The sequence below is a fragment of the Psittacula echo genome, assembly GCF_963264785.1.
Source record: "Psittacula echo genome assembly, chromosome: 5".
Lineage (NCBI taxonomy): Eukaryota > Metazoa > Chordata > Aves > Psittaciformes > Psittacidae > Psittacula > Psittacula echo.
Window position 1 is genome coordinate 72,217,259 of NC_137739.1, and position 24,824 is coordinate 72,242,082.

Consider the following 24,824-nt stretch of genomic DNA (forward strand, 5'->3'; position numbering starts at 1 on the left):
TTAATTTCTGCCAAACATCCAGCATTTTGAATGCTCCCCCAGCCGCTTCTGTTTCCACAGTCTCAGTGTTACAGTATGTAGCCTTAATGCCACTTTAGTTAAATTCTGCAGTTGTTTTCTATTTCACTTTATCCCAGATTAGGATCTCATCCTTATCACCAATTTGTTGTGGCTTTACTTCATACACAGGGTATGGAGAAGCCATTGTGGCACAGTTAAGTACCAGGTAACTTTGCTTGATATTGAGTATACCTGAGCTAGCAAGCTGTATTCAGCACATTCTGATAAAACGTTGATTGCATCCTTTTTAGAAGACTACATGACTCTCAAACTCTTAAAAACCCCGTAACTGAGTTTTTTCACATGGCAATGCTCTACAAAGAGAAGAATGAATTTGTAATAATCTGCTTTCCATTGTATATGAGTTCTGCCTTTAATCACTTATGCATATACCTTCTGATTTAAATGTACTTTGGAACTGCTATGGGAGAAATATACAAAATGGATGAGTAGCTTTTCCGTTACCAGCATTGCTGTCCGTAGGCTTAGGAAAACAGATGGCGCAGAGGGTACACGTTTTGTACGCAAGCATCTTTTCTTGCGTTCTTGATGTTTTCTAAGAACATTAAGCCTCTCAAAGATAGAACTGCTGCAGGATAAAAGGTTTACCTAAATGACTTTTTTTTTTTTTTTTATGATATACCTCCTTTTTGCCCTAACTGTGCTTTAAACTTTCAGTGAGTTCATTGCCACTGTTAGTGAGAAATTTGGTTCCACTAGAATGGTTTAGATAGTAATTCAAATGCAGTTAAAACTTGTTTCCTCCCTTTCATCTTAAAATGTATGGTATTGCCTTGCAATTTTGCCTTTTTTATTGTATCAGTAAAGCTTCTGACTGTTTAAATACTCGAATTGCATTTTTCTTTTGTAGCTTGCACAATGAGTGACAGGCTTTTGAGCAACTTAGACAAACTTCTGCTCGAGTTTGGTAGGTCATTTTGTCTTATATTTTTAAATTAATAATTATGAATGAAGTGCAAATCATGATGTTTGCTACTTTAAACAGTAATACTAAGTTCAGATACTTTTACCGTATTAAGGTCTTGATATTTGCCTATGGAATGTTCTCTTAATTGTGAGGTCATGGAGAGAGGTACTAACTGCTATTTAATACTAAAATTGCTATTTAGGTATTTTGTTCAAATCTTTGCTAATCAGTGTTCGTGCAATTAATTCTGTACAACATAAATTTGTTTTGCAGCTAAACTCCAAAAAAACATTTATTTTTTTCTTAGTTTTCCAGCTAGAACAAACTTCTTATGCTAAGGAGCATGTGAATCAACAGATAAATTGTGAGTAGTGATAAATTATCATTTTCTTAGACACTGAACACACTGCTTTTGTTTCATTAGTCCTGGTATACATATACTGTGTTTCAGGGACGGAAGTAAGCCTAGTAATGAAAGCTGTCCCGTGTCCTGCTCTTACCCTACCTCATCTTTTGCCATCAATGCTTGCTCATTCTCCCTATCAGACTTTGCTTTTGCTTGTGACTTTTAGCTGATGCTGTTCAGCTGTCTCATGGACAGCCAGTTTCGTGCTGCACCATTTCCTGCTCTTACTCTGTAGCTCCTCACAGTCACTGGCAGTTCTTTGATTCAGCTGTGCTTACTCAATACATCTGCCGCTTGCCTTCCTTTCTTTCTTCATAGTTTTTGTTCTTTCCAGATTTGGACCTCTGCCTCACTGCTTCTTCTCTCTGTTCTCTTAAAATAGTGTAAGTTCTCTCAGTTGCTACTACCTACTCAAGCCTGGTTCTTATTTTTTGCCATCAAGCAGCTAGTAATTTTATTTGAAATTCAAAATAGTAAACCCAGTGAGAAAGTCTTGCTCCACATCAGATTTTTTCCCCCAGGACTTACAGACAACTTAATATAATCGACTTATTTCTGGACTGATTTTTTTTTTTTTTCCCATGCAACTGTGTGGAATCACGAGTGTTATTGGGGTAGAGAAGCTATTCTTTATGCAGTCTGAGGAATATCTGTGTTCATCACTGGTACTTCATAGGTAGATATTGAAGCTCATAACCTTCAGGAAAAAAACCAGAGAATTTTGGTCTAATCGATGTTCCTCTTGATGGCAACATCTCTAATAATCTTGACTGGTATGTGCAAGCAAGTACTTAACTGTTTAAGAAGATTATCAATATTAGATTGAAGCATCTTAAACATTAAAACATCTGTAACACTAAATCTGGAACACCTAGAATTGTTTTTTAACTTTCCAGTCACATAATTGAACCTTAGAGTTATTTTTTTTCTTAACATTTATGCAATCTTATGGTAGATGAGCATGCTTCTAGGAAAAATCGAAAGGATGTGTAACAACATGGCACAGCTATTTGAATGTTCAAGATATCTAAATATGTATGAACTCACAACCAGCACTCAGACTTCTTAAAGTTTGGGTTAAATCTTTCAAAAGTCTACCCAGAAATAGTTCCACTGATTTAATTTCATCTCTGTGTATTACTTGGCAGAGGAACAGCTGTAGCATTCAGCCTCAGGCTTTTAGTGTGAGATTTGGCAGGCTTTTTGGCTAGAGTCCCTTTATGACCAGTGGAGGGAAATGGGCACTTTCAGGGTGTGATTTGTCTTATCCAGAAGAGTGCGTTTAAAGTAGGTTAGTGAAAGTAAGCTTTAAAAAAATGTCCACTTGACTCTGCTGAGTGTACTGATAGCTGTGGGTGTCTAGTTTTGAAGTAGGTGCCTGCATTGTGAAGTTGGGTGAGATGGATCTCATCCACAAGGTCTTTGCAAAAGCAAAGGGCAAGTAGAACAACTCATACTGGTCATAAAAGTGCTCATCAATAGAAAATGCTAAATGAAGTGTTAAGTGCATGGCTTTACTTATGTAATAGATATTTTGTTAAAACAGTTATATCTTGGTAAATCTCAAAATGTCATCTGCAGGCTACTTCCAAATACGCCTGTTTTTTTTAACAGGAATGAAGTTTATGTCAGTTGTCCAAAAGTTGTGCTTTATGCTAAGTAACAGCAAGTTACTGACTTCAGATATTGAAAATATTAAGATATCGAAGATCTTCAGGATATCTCAAAATATAAATCTTTTGCATTTCATTGACTGATGTTTCTCTGAGAAGTGGGTTTGTTTTATTTTATCTTTTTTTTCAGTATAAATGCAGCTGGCATTGAAAGTAAATATATAGCAAGTAGTGCAAAACGAGACCCAAACTTCAGGATGACCTGAAGGTCTAGAGCGGTAGGTCAGACAACTCAAGGTACATCTCGCATAACTAAGATGCCCTTCCTGGTTAAGTAGATGAAAAGGGCAGAATGTCTGTGATTGACCTCAGTTTAGGGCCACCAGCTTTGGTATACAGTACTTCAGGGCAGCAATGATGGCAAAGGATGTTTTGGTACTAATAAATCTGAAACCTTGTATGAAAAAATAATAAACAGTGCAGAGAAAAAAAATAAAAGTGCACCCAGTTGCACTTATTGCATTGCAACGTGAGCATGTATGATAGCTCTCAGCATTTACTTGTGAAAGAGAACGCTGATCATGTTGCACAATATGGAGTCTCTGCTGACCACTCATTCAGAAAATATTAACTGCCTGCTTTTAGAAAAGACAGGATTAAGAATCTGTGTTAAGAATCAACACAAATACCCTAGTGCTTGAAGATTTGTTGTTATAATGGATTTTTTCATTAATTAACCTGTCTCCTATATTAATTTCTTATACATTACACATTCCCACCTTGAATAAATTCTCCTTTTATTTCAGTTTCTCTGTTTATAATAATCTAATGATTTTCTTATACTCCTTTAGTGATGATTTTATTTTTCCCTTTTTGTGGTCAGCTTTTCCATTCAAAACATTTGTGCTTCTGGACTTCAAGAAAACCAGTGTTTGAAAGAGACCTTTATCTCACAGCAACTATTTTACACCAGTCATTCTCCCCAGTTGCAAGCATTGCTGAGAGCAAAGTGGCTTACATTCTGTTTTCCCTGTATGCTACTTCTAGTATCTGCAAACACTGTGGATTCGAAAAAATTACAGACTGGGATGTGGAAACAGCACAAAGTCAGTCTCATAGTATTAAATGATAATTAAGGTACTCACCACACAGCTGAAAACTCCATAAATTTTTGACTCACTCTGTTGTTGCTTTTCTTAATTGCAGGCTGTCCACTCATCTGGTGATATTGAGATCAAGTATTTTTGAAGAAGTTTTTAATCATTCTGAACGTAGACTTTTTATTTCATGGATATATTGAAAATACATATGCTTAAAATGTTTTTTTAATTTCAGTGTATACTGCAAAAATCACAGAAAAAAAGAATGAAATCGCAAGGCTGCAGGAAGATATAAACAACAGCAATGATGCAATTGCTGATTTGCACCAGCAAAATGAGCGTATTAAGGAGAGCTGTAAAGCGTAAGTATAACAGCTTAAAGTTTGGGTTATGGATTGTATTGAGAAAGTCAGTGAGGAAGTAGCGTAAAAATATGTATGTGTGTGTTCTGACAGGAATGATGCTAAGGTAAACTTTAGTATTCTCTTACTGTTTTTCAAGCTGCATATCATTAGGTACAAGAATTGCAGTATTGCCCATCCCCTGAAAAAGTAAATTATAGAAAACCAGACTACAGTTAAGTTTGGTTTAGTTTTTTATAATCAGACTCAACAGTTTTCAGAGATCACACAAGTACTGTCTTTGCAGCGTGCTAAAGTATTTAAGTAGTAAGGTAGAAAACTAATTTTTCTGTATTTGGATGCACCTGACTTCTGTCAGATCTGAACATTATTAAGAATACTGTGAGTAGCTGTTTGAATCAATTGCCGTAACATACTGATTTTATAGCTTTATCATAAAAAGTTAGGAAAAAAATTGACCTTGACAAGAAAATTCCATTTTTCCTTTATGTTAAATTTTTTCCTCCAGTGCAGTATAAAGTGAACATTTTGTAGGTTTCTGAAACCATCCACACTATATCCTTAGATACCTTTTGAAGTTGCAGATCTGTTGGTGAATCATAAAGTGTTGAGTGATGCAAATAAAGAAATAAAAAATAAGGGTAGAACTAAGGATTTGATCTAAATTTTAATCACTGAATTCAGTGGGGTTTGGCTCAGGTCCTACAAAGAATAATTTATGGATTAGTGTAAAGGAACTGAAAATGAGACCTGACTCATTAATGAATACATGTATTCATAGAAGGACAGTGATTGCAGAAGAGTAGAGACTCTGTCAGAAATTACTGAAAATGTCATCTAACGACATACTGAAAACTGTGATAAACAAGCCCTCACTATAAAATCAGATAGAGCACTTACGTAGTAGAATCATCTTAAGCTTCTAAAATTTATTCTAGTTGATACTCCTTACGTATTGGATGTGATTCTACTGTTGATTTTGTAAATTCAAATATTGTTTTGGAGTCATGATTACCTTCATAGTTGACTAATTGCCAGTAATGGTCAATAGAGCTCTCAAAGGACCAACTTTTTGTTGGGATTACTAGACATCGTAAGTATATTGAAGCATGTTTGCAGTCTTTGAGCAAAAGACGTGATTTTTATATTCAGTTGGTCTGCAGGAAATATGATACTTGAGACAAGAGTATTGGGATACTGGTGTGTTCTCTAACGAAATTGATATCGGTCTGTGTAGGAAAGAACTGAAGGCCCAAAATGACCAAACTGAAATACATATTTTTTGGCAAGTAATGACATTTTTCTAATTGATTTCTTGAATGATTCAAACTAGACCTCTTGATCCCAGAACAATAAGAAGTGGTGAAATACTGCTGATGGCATTCTAATTTTACTGTTTATCTTCTATTTTTTAAATTTGGGTTCAACGATGGTAAGAAAAGGAAAAGGAAGAAAAAAAGCCAGATGAGCTCAGAATGTTGCTAATTTATAAAAGAAATTGTTGTCTTGTTCCACTAGCTAAGCTACAGGATATTTTTATTGCTTTCAAATTAATGTGGATAAAGACTTTTTTATACCCTAGCTAGGAAGGGCAAATAAATGTGATAGCTACCAAGAACCTCTGTGAAACAGTGATTCATTTAGCTAGCTAGTAGATGAGCTACTTCAATCCTGTACACCTTGTGTTTACAAAACAGTGTTCTTGTTTTACGTGTTTTTAGCATGTCTTCAGAATTGATGTGAATACAAAATGTAACACACAACATGGTTTGTACTTTGATTAATAAAAGTTCTATGACTTTTCCATTGCTTTATTTTTTTTCCTCTGAAGAAAGGCATGGAGTTTTCTGAGTAAAATATCACTATAATGTTTGTGTGCCAGTACATTTTTATATAAGTATGTTGGCTTCTACTTTTTAAAAAATATGTGCCTTTTAAAATTCAGCTTTCTCCTGAAATTTCAGTAGATAGGGTGAAATAGCATTTTGTAATATTTTTAATTAACATTGGTGTCAAGCAATTTGTGCCAATAGTGCTAAATTTCCTGAATGGATGCTGCAATGTCCTGTTCAGCTTTTTTTGTTGACAGACTTTACTGTTGTTACAAACAGTGATTATATGTTGTGTTATCCCACCATTTAAACTTTGAAGTTATTTGACTTCAGTTCAACAAATCAATTGCCAGGTCTTTGTTCTTTTTTTAATTTATGGAAATTGTGTTAAGTTAGCCTCTATTTTATTCCACCCTTCAAGTGATTGTCCAAATGCTCTCAAGTGTCCAGTAATGAATTACTTGGTTTGTTCAGTTGCAGCCTTGTTCTGTATTGCCATTTCTCTCCTTCTCCTTGTCAAGGTGACTCTTTAAATGTAACTGTAATTGCTGTCCCATATTCACTTAGTCTCTTCAGTCCTGATGGATTTTTCCTTCTACTTCTTCAGTGTTTAGCTTTGATAGTATCTATGTATGTGTTACTAAAGTTGAGTTTTGTCTGTAGTTTTCCTAGGACAGATAGTGCCAGTCAGACAAACTTCGTTGTAGGTGTGTGTGTTGCCTTAGAGTAGCTTGTACACTTGTACTCTGTACAAAAGTTGAATATACTGATCACTTTAAGCCCTGACTAGAGAGAGGATGTGTTATTTTTTTTCTACAGAAAAAGATGGAAGGAGCTCCCTCTTGGAGGGAGCATGTGATTTTTTTTTCTCTCGTGAGAAATAGGATATCTGTCCTACAGGAGCCCAGACTGCTCTGATGATTTGGCCATCATCTGAATCTCAGTTCCCAGCATCTCAGAATTTGCCTGTTGACAAGCTGTCATTACAGAGGTTTTTCTATCTGAACAAGCAGAGTGTTTGTTAGTAACACCTAAGCCTATTTAGCTCAATAGACTTCAGTCATTTTTCTGTTCTTTCCCTCATCATCTCGCAACAGCTTTGTGTCTGTTAAGTCTTATTAAGGTATTACTTTATGTTTAGAAACTTCATGCACACAAATTCAGAGGTTTCTGAATTTGCTTCTTACCGTCTTTAACTGAGCAACATCTTGGCCATTTGTTCAGTTACAGCTTTCTGTGAAAATGTCATTTCTGATAGCTGTTACCTCAGGTAGGAGTGTAGGAGACATCCAGGCCTGGATGGCTCATGCTTCTCACACCATCTTTTTTTCAGGAAGGATGCTTTCTTTTAAAAGACCCATTAATTATATGCTTCCCCTAAAGAGCCGATCTGAATTTCACTTGAATCAGGAATTTATCTGCCTGTTTTTCTAGAGTTCCCACATCCAAGGAAGAGGCATATTTGCTACCTGGATGTCGAGAATGTACTGTTAGTTTACTAGTCCTAAATCCTTCATGTATTCCCTGAAGTTGCCATGCTTTCAGTACAGTCTACAGCATCCTGCTGTAGGAAAAGCACTTTGGTGGGCTGGATTGTAGCTCTTATAGAAGGCTACTGAAGTTAGAGGAAGAACAAAAAATGGATTAATTGTGTTTCAGGGTTGTAGGGGAGCCACATGAGAGGAGATCCAGGCTAAGCATTACCAAATGTGGACCCATCAGTTTGCTCTAGCAGAATCTAATTATGAGCTGGGTGAAAGCCACTCAGCGCCTTTTGTCTGGAGGCAGGTTTCTGAAATGTGTGCATTTAACAGTGTAGACATACTATATAAACAGGTGCCAACCGTATCAAATATGAAAATATATGTGGATGGTGATTTGGAGGTGGAAAAGAATGTTACCTGGCAGCAACTGAAGTTCAGTTCTCATCTGACATTACTTTATTGTTAACTATCAGATGGAGTGTTTTCCTGTAGGGGCAGAATTTGAGTTCAGATCTAGTCAATAAGATGCGGTATGTGCACCTGTGACTCCAAAATGACACACTAGTGCTCCCAGTGTCTGAGCTATTGTACTGAAGGATGGCATCTCTTTCTGGCTGGTTTCTGAGTAGGACTAGTAAATGGAGAAAATTCTGAGTTTGTGACTGCTGTTTGCATTTAGGTACGAGATAGGTGCTGGTGGTATCGATGAGAACGAAGCTGTGTGCGTCTCCAACAAGATCAACATATCTAAAGGATTTACTGATGGTGCTGTTCAGCATACCTGATGTGTGGATTTAGATGCCTAGTTGCTTAGCATTAGGTTCCAGAAATTTGTGAAGCTCACTCTTATTTGTTCCTTAAAAAGTGCTTTATAATCTTTGTTCATTCTGTATGTATATATTCTTGAATTTGCAGCTTGAAAATCTGAAGAAAATAAATGTGTGAACGTAAAAACTTTCTAACTAAACCTGTTTAAGTTTGACTTTCAAAACATTAAGTAAATTGTTTATTCTAGTAAGCTAGATAAGGTAACTTGATGTCTTCATTTCTGAATGGCTTTTTGTTAGGAAGGACCATTTACATACTTGCTGTCTTACTTTTTTCACAGCTGGAAGCCTACCTATGCAATTCTTAGCCAGCATGAAGAATATTTGAAAAATGAACTTGAAGCTTTACAGGAAGCTACAGAAAATGAGAGGTATCTGTGATCGCGTGAGATGAGGTTTCTATCTATAGTACTTACTAACAAGTCCAAACTGATCAGAGAAGATAGTGCAGTCTGCATCAAACAGTTGTTGTAAACTTTTCAGGATAATGGAAATGACTAAGTAATTAAAGGAATTTTTGGTTTACATTATTATAAGGTCATGTGATATATTGTAGTTACCAATGGAATAGGATAAAATTATGGGTTCAAAATATGGGTTCTTCAAATTCAATTGCTTCCCAAATGCGTATAGTATTTTTTCAGAATGTTGTTCAGTTGCTCACAATCTCAAGAAAAGCCCAAGAAATAAAGACAATGTTTCAGCTTTGCCAGAAATATGAAATAGAGCATATTTACAAAAGCATACATAAATTTTATCTATGAATGATTTTTTTTGGCCATTATTATGACTTATCTTCATGTATACTGTGATTTCAGTAGTTTCAGATATTCAGGTTTGGGAAGACTTTTTTCAAAATACACAGAGTTTATGTTTTTTTCAGAAGCATCATTTAATTGAACCTAAGCCTTTAAATCATATATAGACTAAGTAAGATAACAATTAGAAGCATTCAGATGATTTTATGATTTTCTTTGTGAGTATGAATTGCATATGATTGTTAAAATGTACTTTACTTGTATATTTGTATTTTGGTGTATATTCTTCAAAATAACCACAAAGCATGCAAATTCAGTAATAGGTTCTAAAAACTAGGTGAGTGGCTTGGGAAAGCCACCAGGTCTAAAACCATTTAAAGACCAGTAGTGGGTGAGATTCTAGTCAGTATTAATTGCAAATTCAATCCTGTTCAGTAAGTGATATTTCAGGTGTTTTGTCTGCATTAATTAGATTCTGCATCTGAAAGAACTGATTATTTGTGCAGTGTAGCTGCCTACATTCAATGGATTAAAGAACAATCCCTAAAGATTTTCCCTGCAGTGTTCAAAATGTGTTGTGCCAAGTTAACCCACTGAAGTTCTATTTAACACTCAGGTAAAATTCATTTTCATTGTACGGAGGTTGCTCACCTTCACTGATACGCTTGTGAAGGGGAAGAGGTTGGCTAGCCCTATGGTGAAAAAATCATGGCAGACCCACCTAGATATCTAAATACCAAGAGAGAGGTGTAACTCTAGGTCATTTAAAAAGTCGGCTTTGGTTCTTCTAGAAGTGTTCTTTTTGTCAGTTGTCCAATACAGCAGGAATAGCATGCCTGATAGCCTTTAATTAACTAATTTATCTGTCATCTTCCTGTTCAGAGCTCTGTATTTGGTGAAAAAGAAGGCTAAATTGGCTTTCTATGAGTATAGGAATAAACTATTTTGGCTTTCACTAATTTGAGCTGACAAGCCAAAGAAGCATTACTTTTAAATTGCTTCTTTAGATTATTAATTTCAACTCCATCATGAAAGTGTTTTCCTGAGCTTAATTATAAGACTTCATGACTATAAATCATAAAGTAAATTTAATTCACATAGTTTGCAGAAGTGGTCTCTCAAGTATAGTTGCTCTGTACTGAAGCAGTCAATAATATATTCAAATCATGCAAATTCTGAATATTATTTAAATTAGGAAGAAAAATAAGTACATTTAGAACTTTATGCACTGAATATGCTTTTTATGAGGTACTGAGGACATACTGCTTTAGATGGGAAGATGTTTTAAAAAGATGAGCAGATCAGCTTGCATTTAATTAGGCACTTTTTTTTGTTTCGTTATTATTGGTTTCAAGAACACATAAGAATGCTTATGTGGACTGGAAATTCATCCTGAAAATAAGTGATATGAGAAAGGAAAAAGGAATGAATCGCTATCCACATAATGTTCAGGGTTTTTGTGGGTGCTTACCTTTTCCAATTGTCATTAGATTAAGACTATTTCTAATCACTTTAATGTGAACAGGGCTGAATTCTGAATAGACTTTGGTTAACTGTGAGAACTGGAGGATGTGAATTAGCTAGGAAAAATATTAAAAATAGTGACAGTTTCTCAAGACTGCTATGCTATGCTATACTGTACTGTACTCTACTGTACTATGTATGGCCATAAATATCAATATGTGGAAAATGCTGTGAAGTCTGAGGATTATTTTCAGAAGCTTGAAGTGTACCTGCTAGAACAAATTATTTTGCTTACTTTTATTTTAAAATTTTATTTGTAACACATTCTTAATTGTGTATCAGCAAATTTATTTGTTGCTTAGTTATTATTTGTAGAATCTACTGAATTAAATAGACATGAATGTTTCCATCTTTCATACCTGGGAAATTTTGTACACTATACACAAATATTCAGTAAATCAATAAACTCAGATTCCCAAGACCATCTGTATAGAAAACCAAATAGATTAAGTTAATTTTCTGCATAAAGTTTGGGAAGTGTCAATTCCTTGGTTTCACAGTGTTGATCTACAACTTCTTTCCCCAGGGAAGTGTATAGAACTCAGTCAGTTTAACGGCAACTGGTGCCTGGAGTGTAGTTTTATTTGAAAATTAAGATCTTACTATTTTTTCCTGTGACTTCTGTTTTCCCTTTATAAGAGTAGAAGCTTCTACAATTGAATGTGGACACAAATTCTTTTGTCTTCTGTTGCCAGGAGGCAGCCAGGAGTGTCTGCCTTTTAGTCATGCTGCATTTAAATGATCAGTAGCAGTTTGAGGTAAAATGGGTTCTTTAGAGAGGAATACCATATGCTTCACAAGCAGTGATAACTGTTCCTTAATGTAGGCTTTATTCATGGTACAGTTAAAGAGGTGGGTCTCTGACTTTAGTTGCTTTTCATAAAGGAAGTTCTGGCTAACCTACAGGTATACTAATAACTTCATATTTTAAAATTTGCCTCTCTATTATTCGCATAACTTTTTTTTCTAGAGGATGACATTTTTTTCACTTCCATGATTTTATATTGGTATATGCTAATATCAGACAACTTTGTGTGATATTTCTTTCTCAGTTAAATGACTAGTCTGTGTGAATGATGCATGCTGGATTTCTGTATCTGTGATATTGCCTTATAAATATGTGCCATCTGCATAAATGCTCACCATCAAACTCCTGTTATATATTTTGCGTATGCCGAAATTTATCTTTTTTTCAAGAATAAGGAGCATAGAATACCAGCATTCTAAAACTTGTCATCTTTTAATTTATTTTTAAGCAGTTATTCAATTTTAAAGAGGAATATTGCTACTGGGCATTGATTGTTATTGTTCATAATTTTAAAACTGTTAATAGTTAACTCTTGGGAAATACAGACTTCCTGCAGGTCTATACTTAGATTACCTGTGTGTGACATTAAGAACCAGAACCAGTTCCTTGATTGTATTGTTAATTATTCAACTTTCCCAAAAGATACTTCTTTTACTCAAAATTACCTGTAATGAAAATTACACTTAACAGCATTATTGATGTAATAAGAAACTTATCCCAGTGCGACAGCTGAATATTTGATCTGCTGTTAGCAAATCTATCCTGTAAATTCCTTGCCTGAGTGAGAAAACCTGGGAGGGAAGTCTATTTCAATATAGTCACTTTAATTGATTTAACACAAGAATGTGGCTGTTCTATGAAGTAGCACTTTTCTTTCCAAACATAATATTGATCAGTTTTCATCTTGATGAGTTATATCCTATTACTTGTTATAGTATTTGTTTTTGCAGTACAATTATTTCAAAAGCCCGTTTAAAGTTTTAAGAAATGTCATGAACATCAATTGGTGCTACCTACTTCTATAATTTGTAGCTATGTACTCACATGATGTCAGAGAAATTATATTAGTGTAACAGTAATTTAGAGGGCAGTCCTACAGGAAGCTGAGTATTCTGGCTCTTTGCCAGTTGTACATCGAAGTGGTTGCCTAACCTTAAGCATGAATTGTCCTGTTGTTCTAGTGTGACTAGTGTGTGTGTTTAAGGCTTCCCTGGTCACACACAGATTACTCAGCATCTCCTTGGAGGCAGCTCTTAGTTCAGTGATGCTTCAGACTGCTCTAAATATGAATGCTAGGCCAAATTCTCTTTTACTGTAAGTTTGATGTAGCTCCACCAGAACCAGTGGAATTGTGCCAGTATACACAGAGACCTTGGCTTGCAACGAGTTTCATGATAATTACAGAGGGAAAAAACATTTTCGTCTGCTAGGCTGCCTTTGAATATGGTATGGTCTACATTCCTTTCAGAACAATGAGGTTTGACTGTTTTTTACATCATGAGTGTATACTTTGTTACATACAGTACAGTCTTCCTTGGAAAAAAACTGGGAGAGAAAAAATAGAGCCAGATAGTGGTATACTAAACATAATACAATTTTTTTTCCGGGACAGGAGCAAGCCTAGTTGAGCTGATGCCATTAATAATTTTTTTTTCTTACAAAGAATATCTTCATATAAAAAAAATAGAATCATAGAATCATAGAATATTAAATAATTAAATGACATGTATTTTTATAGGAAAATGTATGAGGATTACATAACCCAGTATAAAGAGATGTTAAAGCAACAGCGTGAAAAGTATGCAGAAACTGCTCTTGCACAGAAATATTATCAAAAAAAGAAAGAACTTGAAAAAATCCAAAACCGAGTATTGAAACAGTCTGCGAAATATAAATTGAAAGAAGACACTTGCTTGGATATTCTGGGTACTGCTATTATCAATTCTTTTACAGTAGAGCCTGTTGGTAGTGCACTGCATATTGAAAGTGCTGTACAGAAATCTTCTGATTAATTTTCCACAGTTAATAAAAAGACTTTCCTTTTGTTATGCCATTTTTAGGAAAAAAAAAAAAAATCTGTAACGAACAGACTTTGAACAAGAATTTAGAATATACATACTAATATTCCTTCCTCCAACCCTGAATGTAATGGGGAGAGGTTTGCCGTTGAGCTTCTTGGGGTAAACAAGTCCTAAAATTATTTTAGACCTCGCCTCTCAAAATTTTAATTTTATTTTTTATGGTTTTATTTTTTTAGTGGTGTTTTTAGTGGCCTTGCTCTCTGTATACTGCTATTTCTGTTATGTATATTAAGTGCTCCTGACCTATTAATTTATCTGTAAAGAAAATTAAGTCAGTATATTAATGATCTGAAATGAAATTTTATTTCTGCAGAACCTGTTCCTTTTAAATCCATAAATGACTGGGCTTTACAGATGTATCCTTGATTTGTAGTGTTTATGCAGTTTACAGGGAAAAAAGTTTGTATTTACATTTCACAGTTTCATATTAGGAAGTAATTATGTATTTATGTTTAGAGTGGCAGCATTAGCATTTCTCTGTGAGAAAATGGAAGGTGTAATAGTACTCTTCAGTGGAAGTTTATGGGATCATTCTGAGGAAAGAAAAAAAGATTTCATTTAATGATATACCTGTCAAAATGCTTCATTAAGGAGGAGAAGCCTAATTGACATTAGATTTGTAGATTTTTCAGAGCTTTCTGCATCTCCAGCATTCACGCTTAAGGCATCAAGGGGTCAGGGATCTGATAGTACTGCTTGCTTAAAAAAGTATTGTGGCAGTTTATATTCCGTAACATGGAAGTGCTTCTTCAAGGCGAAAGACACAGGAAATGTTAAAGCTTGCTGCAGTTGCTACACAAGAATCCATTGAACTACAAAAAGAAGCTGAGGAATTAGAAAGGAAAATCAATTATTTAAAAAAGGTAACTGTATTTTAGTTTTATTTTATATAAACACGTGTTATACATGTGGTTGTATATTGCACAGTTATATTTTCTGAAACATAAAAAAGTAGTGTATTTTTAAGCACACATACCAACATGATGATTCCAGTCTTAGTTATTATGTTTCTGTAGGGTTTTCTTAACACATGTTTTCTTAAACAAGAGGGGTTCATGAAAGTAATGGCTCTTCAAGCTTGTTTTCTGTTGACCTCAGTTTACATCATAATTTCCGTCAAGGCACTGTGTCATACTGACTTTTGTGCTAGCTCAAGAGCCAGGGAATACACTTCAAAATACAGCAGTGCCAATCCCTAGTGAGCCCCAGCACTCAAGCGTTCACAGTTCCTACTGGTTTTTAAGTTTTTTTAATATGAATGTGTTTAACTAAATATGCTTTACAGTAAGGATCGTATAAATTTCTTCCACTTTTCCCCCAAATAAAAGTGTGGGTAAAAAATACCCCAAGGTAAACCTGGCTGATTTTAGTTCCACTGGCTAGGAAAAGCACTGATTCCAAAAGGGATGGTGTTCTAAAAAAAGGACTTTGTCAGAACAGCATTTTGACCCACTCCTCTGCTAGGAGGTGAAAGGTCTCTCCAAAGCCTGAGTAGTCCAGTAGGCCAATCTTGTGAAGAGTTTGGTAAGTTTTACAGTATTGTATATGGACACTTTCACCTCTCTGGACAAGATGATCAAGGACTTCATTTACTGCTGTCTCAGCTGTGTCCATTTCAGCCAGTCTTGTGGTGATAGAAGCAGATCATGCACAGGTGTTGCTTTCTGTTTCTATTTTGTGATACTTTTTGACACGCATAGTTACAGACTAAAGTTCCTACTGTGGTGTGTGCTGTATAAGCATACAATAAGAAGGGATGTGGTTAATTTGTTTATAACTAAGAAGGAGACCATGTAATGAGCTGCTTGTTCCGAATAGATACATAGAGTCTGTGCTCAAAAACTTCTGTTTATTTGAGTTGTTCCAACAAAATAAATTGCCTCTCTGTAACCTCAATCTGCTTATTTCCTCAGACCATCTTGGCTACAAAATCTCTACTTCTGTGCACTGATTCATCAAGTTTAGAAAACATTTGCAGCATGTTGCTGTAACTTTTCAAGATTATTTTTATTTGTTCTTTATCTTTTAAGACATTTGTAAAGACTACAGAAGATGAAAATAATTCCAAAATGATTGAAGGAAAAAATCAGAAAAGTCTAGAGAAGCTAGAGAAGCTTAAAGAAAGGTACATTTACAAATTATTTTTTTCTCTTGTTTTCATGCAGAGTACTATCTCAGCATTTACACAAAGAGTGCCACACAACACAAATTGTTGCTAAATAATGACTGGCAAGCTTCTCTAACCCTGGTCATGTGATTTGATTATGTAATTTTACCAGTTTTCTGTTTTTTGGGGTTAAGGTGGTGGTGAATTTGAAGTCTTGGAAGCTAAACATATCTGGAAACATTCAAAAGTATTTTATAGAAACCTTTGCTCCTCAAAGCTACTGCTGATAGATCTATGTGGATAGTTTTACAGGTTTTGAATACAACTGCAGTGACTGTGCAGTCAGAGATAAAACACATTAATAAAAGCATATTTGGAGAAAAAAGTCAGGCTTGCACATATCTTCAGCTCTGAACTATGTCTTAAGAAATGTAACTCTTAGTTCTTAAAAGAAATAACTTGTTTTTTGTTTAAAAAACCAGGCATGAGTGAAAGTTTCATAGACAGGATTAATGGTGTAGTAAATTAGTCAGTGGTCATTTACAGCTGGGACTCACTTTAATTTGAGCTCCGTTACAATGACTGAAAATCACCATCAGAACTATCTTGCATTTATCTGTGGTTCTTGTGAATGTTGAAACATCATGGTTAGAAATGATGCTTTTAGATCAAAATCCATTTTAAACTGAAAACATATCCAAAAGATTTTGTCCAAGTGATTTTGCTTTTTGGTGTGCTTGAAAAAGAAACTTTTTAGGGCTTTAAAAAGAGATTTAGTGGTATATAGCCAAAGAAATGTGTAATTTTAATAATTCCTGAGATTCTTTCCACAGAGGCATTTTAGGGCTGTAATATCTTCTTATAGACCTATGAATTATTCAGGTTTTTTTGTTTGTTTTGTTTAAAACTTTACACTTCTTCTCTCTTCTTATATATGCTTTTTATAATGGGCAAGACCTCAGAAATACAGGGAACCAAGAAATCTACTTAAAGACTAGGTGAAAGAAGAGATGGGAATCACTCTGAATTTTCAAAGAAACTCACTTATATTTAGTCTGCCAAAACCAAAATACCAATTAAAGACCTATTATAAAAGGCAGAGATCTATGTTCTTCACATGGAAGTGTAAGAAACAGTCAGGCTCCTCATGCAAAGGAATTCATAGGGTCCATTGCTAGACCTGCCATTGTATGTTTAACTCCATGTGACAGAGTCTTCACATGCTTGTACCTTCACCTGAAGTTGTGCCTTGATTGCATACAAGTAGATCTTTCTGGTGCTCTTACTGAAGCAATAATTCCATGGCTTGAATCATGGTTATAAGATGTTGTAAACATTTTACACTATTCTGACTCACATTACCTTTTAACCTCCATGTATGCATTTATGTGATATAGCATATGGTCTTGGAACAGAAATGATTATTAATTAATGTTTTTTCCTAGAGTAGATTTTAAAGCTTATTTATGTCAAATATATCCACAACATCAAGGCTTGTAGAAAATTACATTAAAATCACTATTTGGCATTAGTATATTCTAAAAGAAGTCTTCACTAGAAAGCACAGAAGTGTCTGATTAAGTAGCTGGTGTTAAAAATAGGTGTACTATGAATCTGTGATTATAAACACTGAAAAAAACACAAACAGAAAATTATAAGATAATGAGTCATATGAACTAAAACATTTGCAGACTCAAAGCAATGTATAAAATTATAACAGCAGAATATGGGTACCAAAGGCAGTAGTCTCTTGTGGGCTGTTCTGCAGTAACCACAAGGTTACTCCTGAGCAAAGAGAGCTTTCTAAAGAAAAAAGAGATATCTTCATCTTCTGACACAAAAGAAGAAGAAAAAAAGAGTTGTACTCTGAATCTTCATGAGCTGATGCAAACCAGTGTGAAGAGAAACCAGCAGTATCAAGGGAAAGAACAAAGCAGAGCAATGGAAGCACTGAGCAGAACAATGTACAAATGAATACCCATGAAATGCTTTAGAGGGCTGCAAGACAAGAAACCAACTTGCAAATTAATTAACAACTGCTAGTATAGATGTTCTCCTTTGGACATGAGGATGGCAGTGGTAACTGATCTTTTAAAAGGCTTGGAACGTTTCAGTTTGAATCATTGCTGTCCAGCTAGTCATTGATTGGGCTGACTACAAAACACAGATTCCTCTTCTCATGCCAATTGTTTCCTCTGATTAGTGGGCTTTCATAATTCACCAGTTAAGTATCATTATTAAAATCTCCAAATTGAGAGTTCTCATCAATCAACATATAGGAGTCAACTTTTATGAAGCCTGGGTCTTGATTTCTCAATTAGAGATTGAGCTGACATCTTGAGCTGTGCTTTGGCCTGTAGCGTGCTTATTTTCTCTGCTTTTGTAAAATGCTTGAGAGACCTTTAATGCCATTATTCCGCAATTCTGTTAGGCTTTTTTCTTCCCCTCTTTCCCGCACACACACACACACCCCTGCCCTGTATGATTGTGTGTTAATTCTGATTCTAAATACCTAAAATATCTTGTATTCCAAGTGAGAGATTTTCGCTAAAACTTGTAAGGGTATTCCATGTCAGATTATTGCACTTCTTTCAGGATCTTTGCATTACAAGTGATTAGCTTCTACTGATCAAAGAAAAAACTTTGCAATATAGTCTTAGAAAAATATTACAAAGATCTTTCTTGACCTCTACATGTAAACTTATGTGAAGAGTGAGCCCTGTGCTGACCACAGCCTCAAAGGCAATTATTAGTTACTAGTTATGGCAGCTACTTATTAAAATAAGTCCTGCTTCCCAGAGGACTTGCTGCCATGTGCCTGATGAGAATACTGAACATGGCTTCAGTAGGGAGTCCTGGTAAATACCACAGGAACAACTGTGATTCTTCAGATGTATAATTAAATACACTTGATTTCTATAGTGAATATGAAAATGTAAACCTTTGGGCTTTGTTATGCTATGAAGAAGAAACTGCTGCTAAGAAAATGTGATTTTATTTTGATTTAGGAATATATGGGGCTTTTTTCTTTGCACTTTAGTAAAAAAGATGTTATCTATTTTGCAGTAGGTTTCAAGATAAAGATTTCTTATCTACTCAGATGTCTACTAACAATGAAGTAACAAAAGAAGACGAATTATCTGTCTTGTTACTGCAATTTGGACTATTTTGAGCTTCAGTATGCAGTTTGATTTTTCTTTCAGTGTCAGAGAAGACACATATGGGGTTTTCTTGATAGTGTTTTTGGGGAAGAAAGGGAGCAGGTATATTGGATATGCATAAAGTTTGACTGCAGGCTTTTTTGGAAGGTTTTGTTACTTAAAAAATACATGTCTTAAAAGCTTCTAAGTTCTGTTTGTAACTCTGCCATCGTTATATTCTTCTGGATAGATGTGCATTGCAAAGGAAAGATTTGTTTCAGGGAGACTTGCCTGATAGAATCTACAGAAGCACATGGAAACTGACTCTGGGCACTTTCATAAACCTTATTTGGCATCCTGAGTTGAGTAAAAAAATTAGTTTATGGCAATCTTAACTCTGCAGCAGCAGCCTTATTCAATTCATTAATGAATAAAGATTGTGGTAAATTGGCCAGACAGGCTGTTTTGAAAACAATAAAGCTGTTTTAGTGGGGTTCTGTGTTTAGCTCTGTTTTCATTTCTGTTTTTGTGCTCTCTGCATCTGAATTTAAAGATACATCAGCCATATATACATCTTATTTCCTCTAGTACTCATTCTTGACACAGGTAGTGTCTATAATTACTGTAACTGAAGAAACTACAGACTTAAAAAAACCACTTTTATTATTTCTGGGTTAGTGGTACATGGTTTATAGTTTGTTAGGTCTCAGTCCAGCATTAGGTGTATATATAACTTTACAGATGAAGATGGTCCTTTTCAGAGTTATTTGACTGAGATGTATTCATGGTTTTATGTGCTCACAGTTGTGCATGTATATTAGTTTAATAGGTTTTATGTCCATACATATTAACCAGTGTTTCTAGTTTTGGTATTTTTATAGTACTGTTGCTAATTTGGCTCCACACTACCTTATAAAGTGCATCATACGTTTTATCTTATTTATGGAAAATCTCAATAAGAACAAAAAGACATGACTCAATTCTTCATCTGTTCTAAATAGCATTGTTTAGTCAGCTATAAACCAGATGTTGTAGCTAGAAGCATAGAGGTGCCAAGCAGGAAAGCCAGAGAGAAAATAAAAGTAGAACTCACTATTTTTAGAAATGGCAAATGTTCCTGTGCCAAATAGCCACTTTACCCCTCATTATTCTGCTAACCTTTGTTTTTCTACATTGCAAAAGGCTATTTACCCCACACAGATAATTACCCCACAAGTAAAAACACTTGCTGCATTTTTTTTTGTGTAGTGTGAGTATTCCAGACAGTCTCAGTGAGAGTAAAATTGGTTTAAAATGCAAAAATGTGATTTTAGAACTACAATAAAGAAGTACTTGATGAAAGTGTAAAATCCCAAACTACTAATACTTTTCTTTGATACTGACAAAATCTAAGTCAGCAATGTTTTTACAATTGGTTTATTACTACTTTTCTTCTTCTTTCAGTGATATTCTCTGTCTGATAGTATTTAAAGAAAACTTCATCTTTTTATCAGCTGTTGGAGCTGCAAGAAGTATAACCTCCCTGACAGCATGTATCTCCCTTGAAAACTCCACTTATTTGAAGCAGTTGTATTTTATGATTTCCTTTTTTTTGCAACTAGTAACTTTTTTTTTTAATTAATTTAGGATATTTGAAGACAGGGAACATCCATCTTTGCAAAATGAGAAACATCAACTGTATAAACCATTACATGTCCCATGCATTCCTCGGAAGCTAGTGCAGTCTGTACAGAGCATTAGATTCTCAATGCAGCGAACAGAAAGAGGTGCTTTGTGTTTAATGATCTTTCTATGAATGATTTGGTATTATTTTTGTATAAATGAATGGAAACTTGGTGAATGGCTCTTACTGTGACAGCTGAAGCCAGACTTTCAATGGAAGTTGGGTGTTTACCAGCCTTTCTGTTCTGAAAATCCCGTGTTTGATTCCTCTCTTCCTGTGCAAAGAGTAAAATAACATTACATACCTGATGCATAGTGTCAGAAAAATCTGAAACATGCCTTTAGCATTGTTTGCATAGATACAGTAAATATTAACTAAGAATTATTTGCAGTAAATTGATACTTTCATATTTTGTGATAATTTTCTTTTGGCTCTCTATTAACAGGAAAATGTGTAAGCTTTGTTCCCAAGTTCAGTTTAACAATGTTATGCTTTGGAAACTTAATCGTATTGACAATTTTAAGTAATAGTTGTTAATTTAGGGAGAGAAGAAAAAGAAAAACCTATGGAACTTCCAGTGGCTACTAGTGGTTCCTCCAGCCTTGCAGAAAATTCGTCACAGGTATGCTGCTTTCACACTGATAATAACATGAGATTGTATAGTCTGTTATAGCGCTGTTATATCTTACATTAAATTTATTAACACTGCAACCACAATGATAATCTTGGCAATCTGCTATTACCTCGTTTTGTAATAAAAGTATTTCTTTTGTGTTTTTTTTTAATTCTGAAAATACATATGTTCTTGCAAAGTGCAACTGGTAGTCATAGTAAGCATTCTAATGTCAACCTTGAGGTGACCCCTCTATCCAATTAATTTTGTATGATAGTTTTTAAAGTTTAAATAGCCTTTGTAGATTCACTTCGTTGTATGTAGCAAATTTTTGGAATTCTAAAGGAGGAACAGAATCTGTTATTAATGATTAATCATCAGCCATCTACTCTATAATGAAGATTTCATAAAGGATTAAATGTGCAGGATGCTATATGCAGGAATGTTACAGAACTAACTGAGTTAACAACTCAGTTCTGAGATTTAAGCAGAAACAAAAGTCTGGACCAAGAGAAATGAAACCACAAGCAGCATTGCTTTATATACTTGAGGAGTCTACAACTACATTTTCCATCTCTCACCCATAAACAAATAGTTCCTATAGTACTTTTTTGAACAGGTGCAGTGTATTGCAGCTTAATATCTTAAATATACAAACACAGTAAAGCAGTCTGCAAACAAGTTGGGAGGAACAACTTCCATAGTTGTGAAAACCACTCATAAGATCCACTGAAGTGCAAGAATGTTCATAGGATTGTTATAATATAAAAGACTACTCAGGTAAGGTAAGGCCATAGAAGATAAAAGAAGTAGTTTGCAACTGTGTTTGCTGTGCAGAAGCTTGGGGAATTTTCTACACCAAAACCTTTCTTTTTAAGGCACATCTCACTGGATTGATTTAAAACCAAATTTTAATGAACAACAAAAATAATCAAGTAAAAAATAAACAGAGCCAGTTGTGATTTTCTTAAGATTTTCAGGATAACTGAAAGATGAAGTGAATAAATCACTAAATAGTTTAGAGTGGAGCCTGTGGTAGAAGAAGCAGCCGTCTTAAGCTAAAACAACATGAAGGACAGTGGCTAGACTGAGTGGAACAAGACAGAAGAAATTTCAAGCAGTTCTGATTTGTGACTGGCTGAGGGAATTGGACATGATGAGGATGATGGAAGGGCTGTTACCAGGGTAATCCAGAGATGAGGATGGGAATCTGGGAACTAGAATTGTACTTAGGGAATAGTGGGAAGCGGTAAGTCAAGGTTAAGGGAACTTCAAGAAAGGGTGATGGCACCAAGGAAAAGAAGATGGAGTCAGGAAAAATAAAAAGATTAGAAGGAGGAGGATTGTAATGCTTCAGGAAAGGTGTGCTGTAAACTACAGGAGTTGAGTAGCAGACAGATTCTTCATAACCAGCCCTTTTGTCCTCCACCCTGTATTGAATTAAATTTGATACACTTTGCAAATTAAAATAAACCAGAACTAGCAGCTCCCTGTGAAATAATGTGTTATCTGATGCTGAGGCATAGATTCCTAGTGCCACTCTGTCCTCCAGGCACAAATGCATGCCTCGCATAAGAGTTAGGGCTTCTGATCTGATGAAAATCTGTGAGGCAGGAGTATTTCCTTGTTTTTTGCAGTTTTTCAGTCCACATAGGAGACACGTTCACTGATGTGCACACTCACTTTGGCCTTCAGAGGTGGAGCCAGGCCTTGCTTCAGCCCTTTCTGTGTTGTCAAGCAGGAGCAAACTAGCTGCAGTAGTACAAAACCTGGATAAAGTGTGTGAATTATGTAATGTTATTTGTGTGACAGAACAGTTAATTATTCACATCTAGTTATCAGTGCTGTGAATGAGACTTTATAAAAATTAGAGAAGTGGGTTTGGGTATCATGCTGTTAAAATGAAGGTAAAGCAAAGATAGGCAAAAAGTTTTTATATTGACTGACCCCTAAACTGTGGTTAAAAGAAGGGATTTCCATAGTTTAAAGAGAAATCAGAGTGATGTTTCTGAAGCAACAATTTCATATGCTGCCTCATTTGAATTTTTTACTATGTTTTAGATGGTTACTGACACTGCAGGCACTAATAACCCACAAATTGCCCAAGTTTCAGCGATAGCAAGCTCACAAAACCAAATGCAATTCAGGTAACTTTTCTTTAACAAAGTAGTTTTCATTCTTCAGTTTATGGAAATGATCCATATTTAGTCAAACATTAATTTTTGTGTTTTAGACTGGCAATTCCCACAAAGCAGATGACTTCCAATCAACAGTTTGAGAGTGAAAATGCAGTAATAGGTAAATTATCATTTTTTTGATAGGTTGTTCTGTTATTGTATGCTGGATCACATAATTATAAAAGAGAAAAATCTAGGGGCCAAATTTTTATTCTGGTATTAAGTGAGCCAACATTTCTATTCCTCTTCCACCTTGCTTATTTAGTTCAAACTTGAAGTATAGGAGATAGGCAGTGTCCTAAAAATAGAGACCTAACTGCTCAGTAATGTGGGATTCATTCTTCATTGACCCTTCCTAATGAAAGGAACTTTCCAGCATCTCTTGTAAATCCATGCTCTAGTCTCAAATTACTTGCGTAAAATGAAATCCAGTCTGAAAATCTGCCCATAAGGCATGAGAAATTGCAAAGAAAAGGGATATAATAAACTCAGTAATGTAGGAATGCTTTCATCATATTAGGATTATTAAAGATTAAAATTAACTTGAGAAATACATACAGGATGCTTACAGGAACAAAGCAGGGAACCAGGGTAGTTACAAATACACCTATAGTTTCTGAAATCACAAGGCACTGAGCTTCATTTTAAATATATTTTTTTTTTTCTGATTATAATGCCAATTTAGATGTATGTCAAAAATCAGTCTTTTTTTTTAATTTATTTTAGTAATAGGGTCCTAATTGTATGTCCTGAAACACAGGATCTTAACCCACAGTGCCTGAAATGTTGCAGTCTGAAGCTTAGAGCAGAAAGTCTGATAACATTCTTTTCTTATCCTGGTTTTGCCCAGTTCTTTAAGATACATTTCATCAGTATCATGTGAATGTGCTTTTTATATTGTTTCCACCTGGTTTCCTTTGTCTGGTTTTAACACTCACAGAGGGCAATAGCTGGATTAGACAAACATAATACTCTCAGGCAACAATAGCTAGGTTTGAAGAACATACGAAACCATATGAAGCAGCTAAGCATGCTTTAGTGATTAGCGAGTAAGAGGCAGAACAAGAGGTAACTGTTAAGGACATAGCTGTAAGGTGGGTTATTATGAAAACTACAGTTATAACACTTCCTTACCAGTAGCAATGCCAAGTTAGAGAACCTTTCTCAAGGATTCTTTCCCAGAACATAATTTTTATTTATCCATTTAAAATGCTATTATTACAAGCAGTGCTGATTTTTGTATAGCAAGCCAAGAGGCCAAAGGTAATGAAGAAGCAGAAGATGAACCAAAGGATTATTCTTATAGACCTCAAGTAAGCAAAGCATTTCTTATGTCATAAG

The 24,824-nt window shown here is 35.0% G+C and overlaps 1 protein-coding gene across 1 annotated transcript in view; it reads left to right on the plus strand.

Moving 5' to 3' along the window:
* Positions 1–444: 444 nt before the first annotated feature.
* The window catches only part of LOC308221247 (protein SIX6OS1), a gene marked incomplete at its 3' end in the record, with an annotated part of 29,816 nt that continues 5,436 nt past the window's right edge, over positions 445–24,824 (plus strand). Inside the window, exons 1-13 of the mRNA XM_080618233.1 lie at positions 445–988; positions 1,296–1,352; positions 4,343–4,469; positions 8,894–8,983; positions 13,441–13,628; positions 14,097–14,139; positions 14,526–14,646; positions 15,814–15,908; positions 20,657–20,796; positions 21,236–21,315; positions 23,368–23,453; positions 23,540–23,604; positions 24,729–24,796. Of these exons, the coding sequence (XP_080474359.1) occupies positions 940–988; positions 1,296–1,352; positions 4,343–4,469; positions 8,894–8,983; positions 13,441–13,628; positions 14,097–14,139; positions 14,526–14,646; positions 15,814–15,908; positions 20,657–20,796; positions 21,236–21,315; positions 23,368–23,453; positions 23,540–23,604; positions 24,729–24,796 (1,209 nt within the window). The 5' untranslated portion in view covers positions 445–939. The remainder of the gene's footprint in view (positions 989–1,295; positions 1,353–4,342; positions 4,470–8,893; positions 8,984–13,440; positions 13,629–14,096; positions 14,140–14,525; positions 14,647–15,813; positions 15,909–20,656; positions 20,797–21,235; positions 21,316–23,367; positions 23,454–23,539; positions 23,605–24,728; positions 24,797–24,824) is intronic.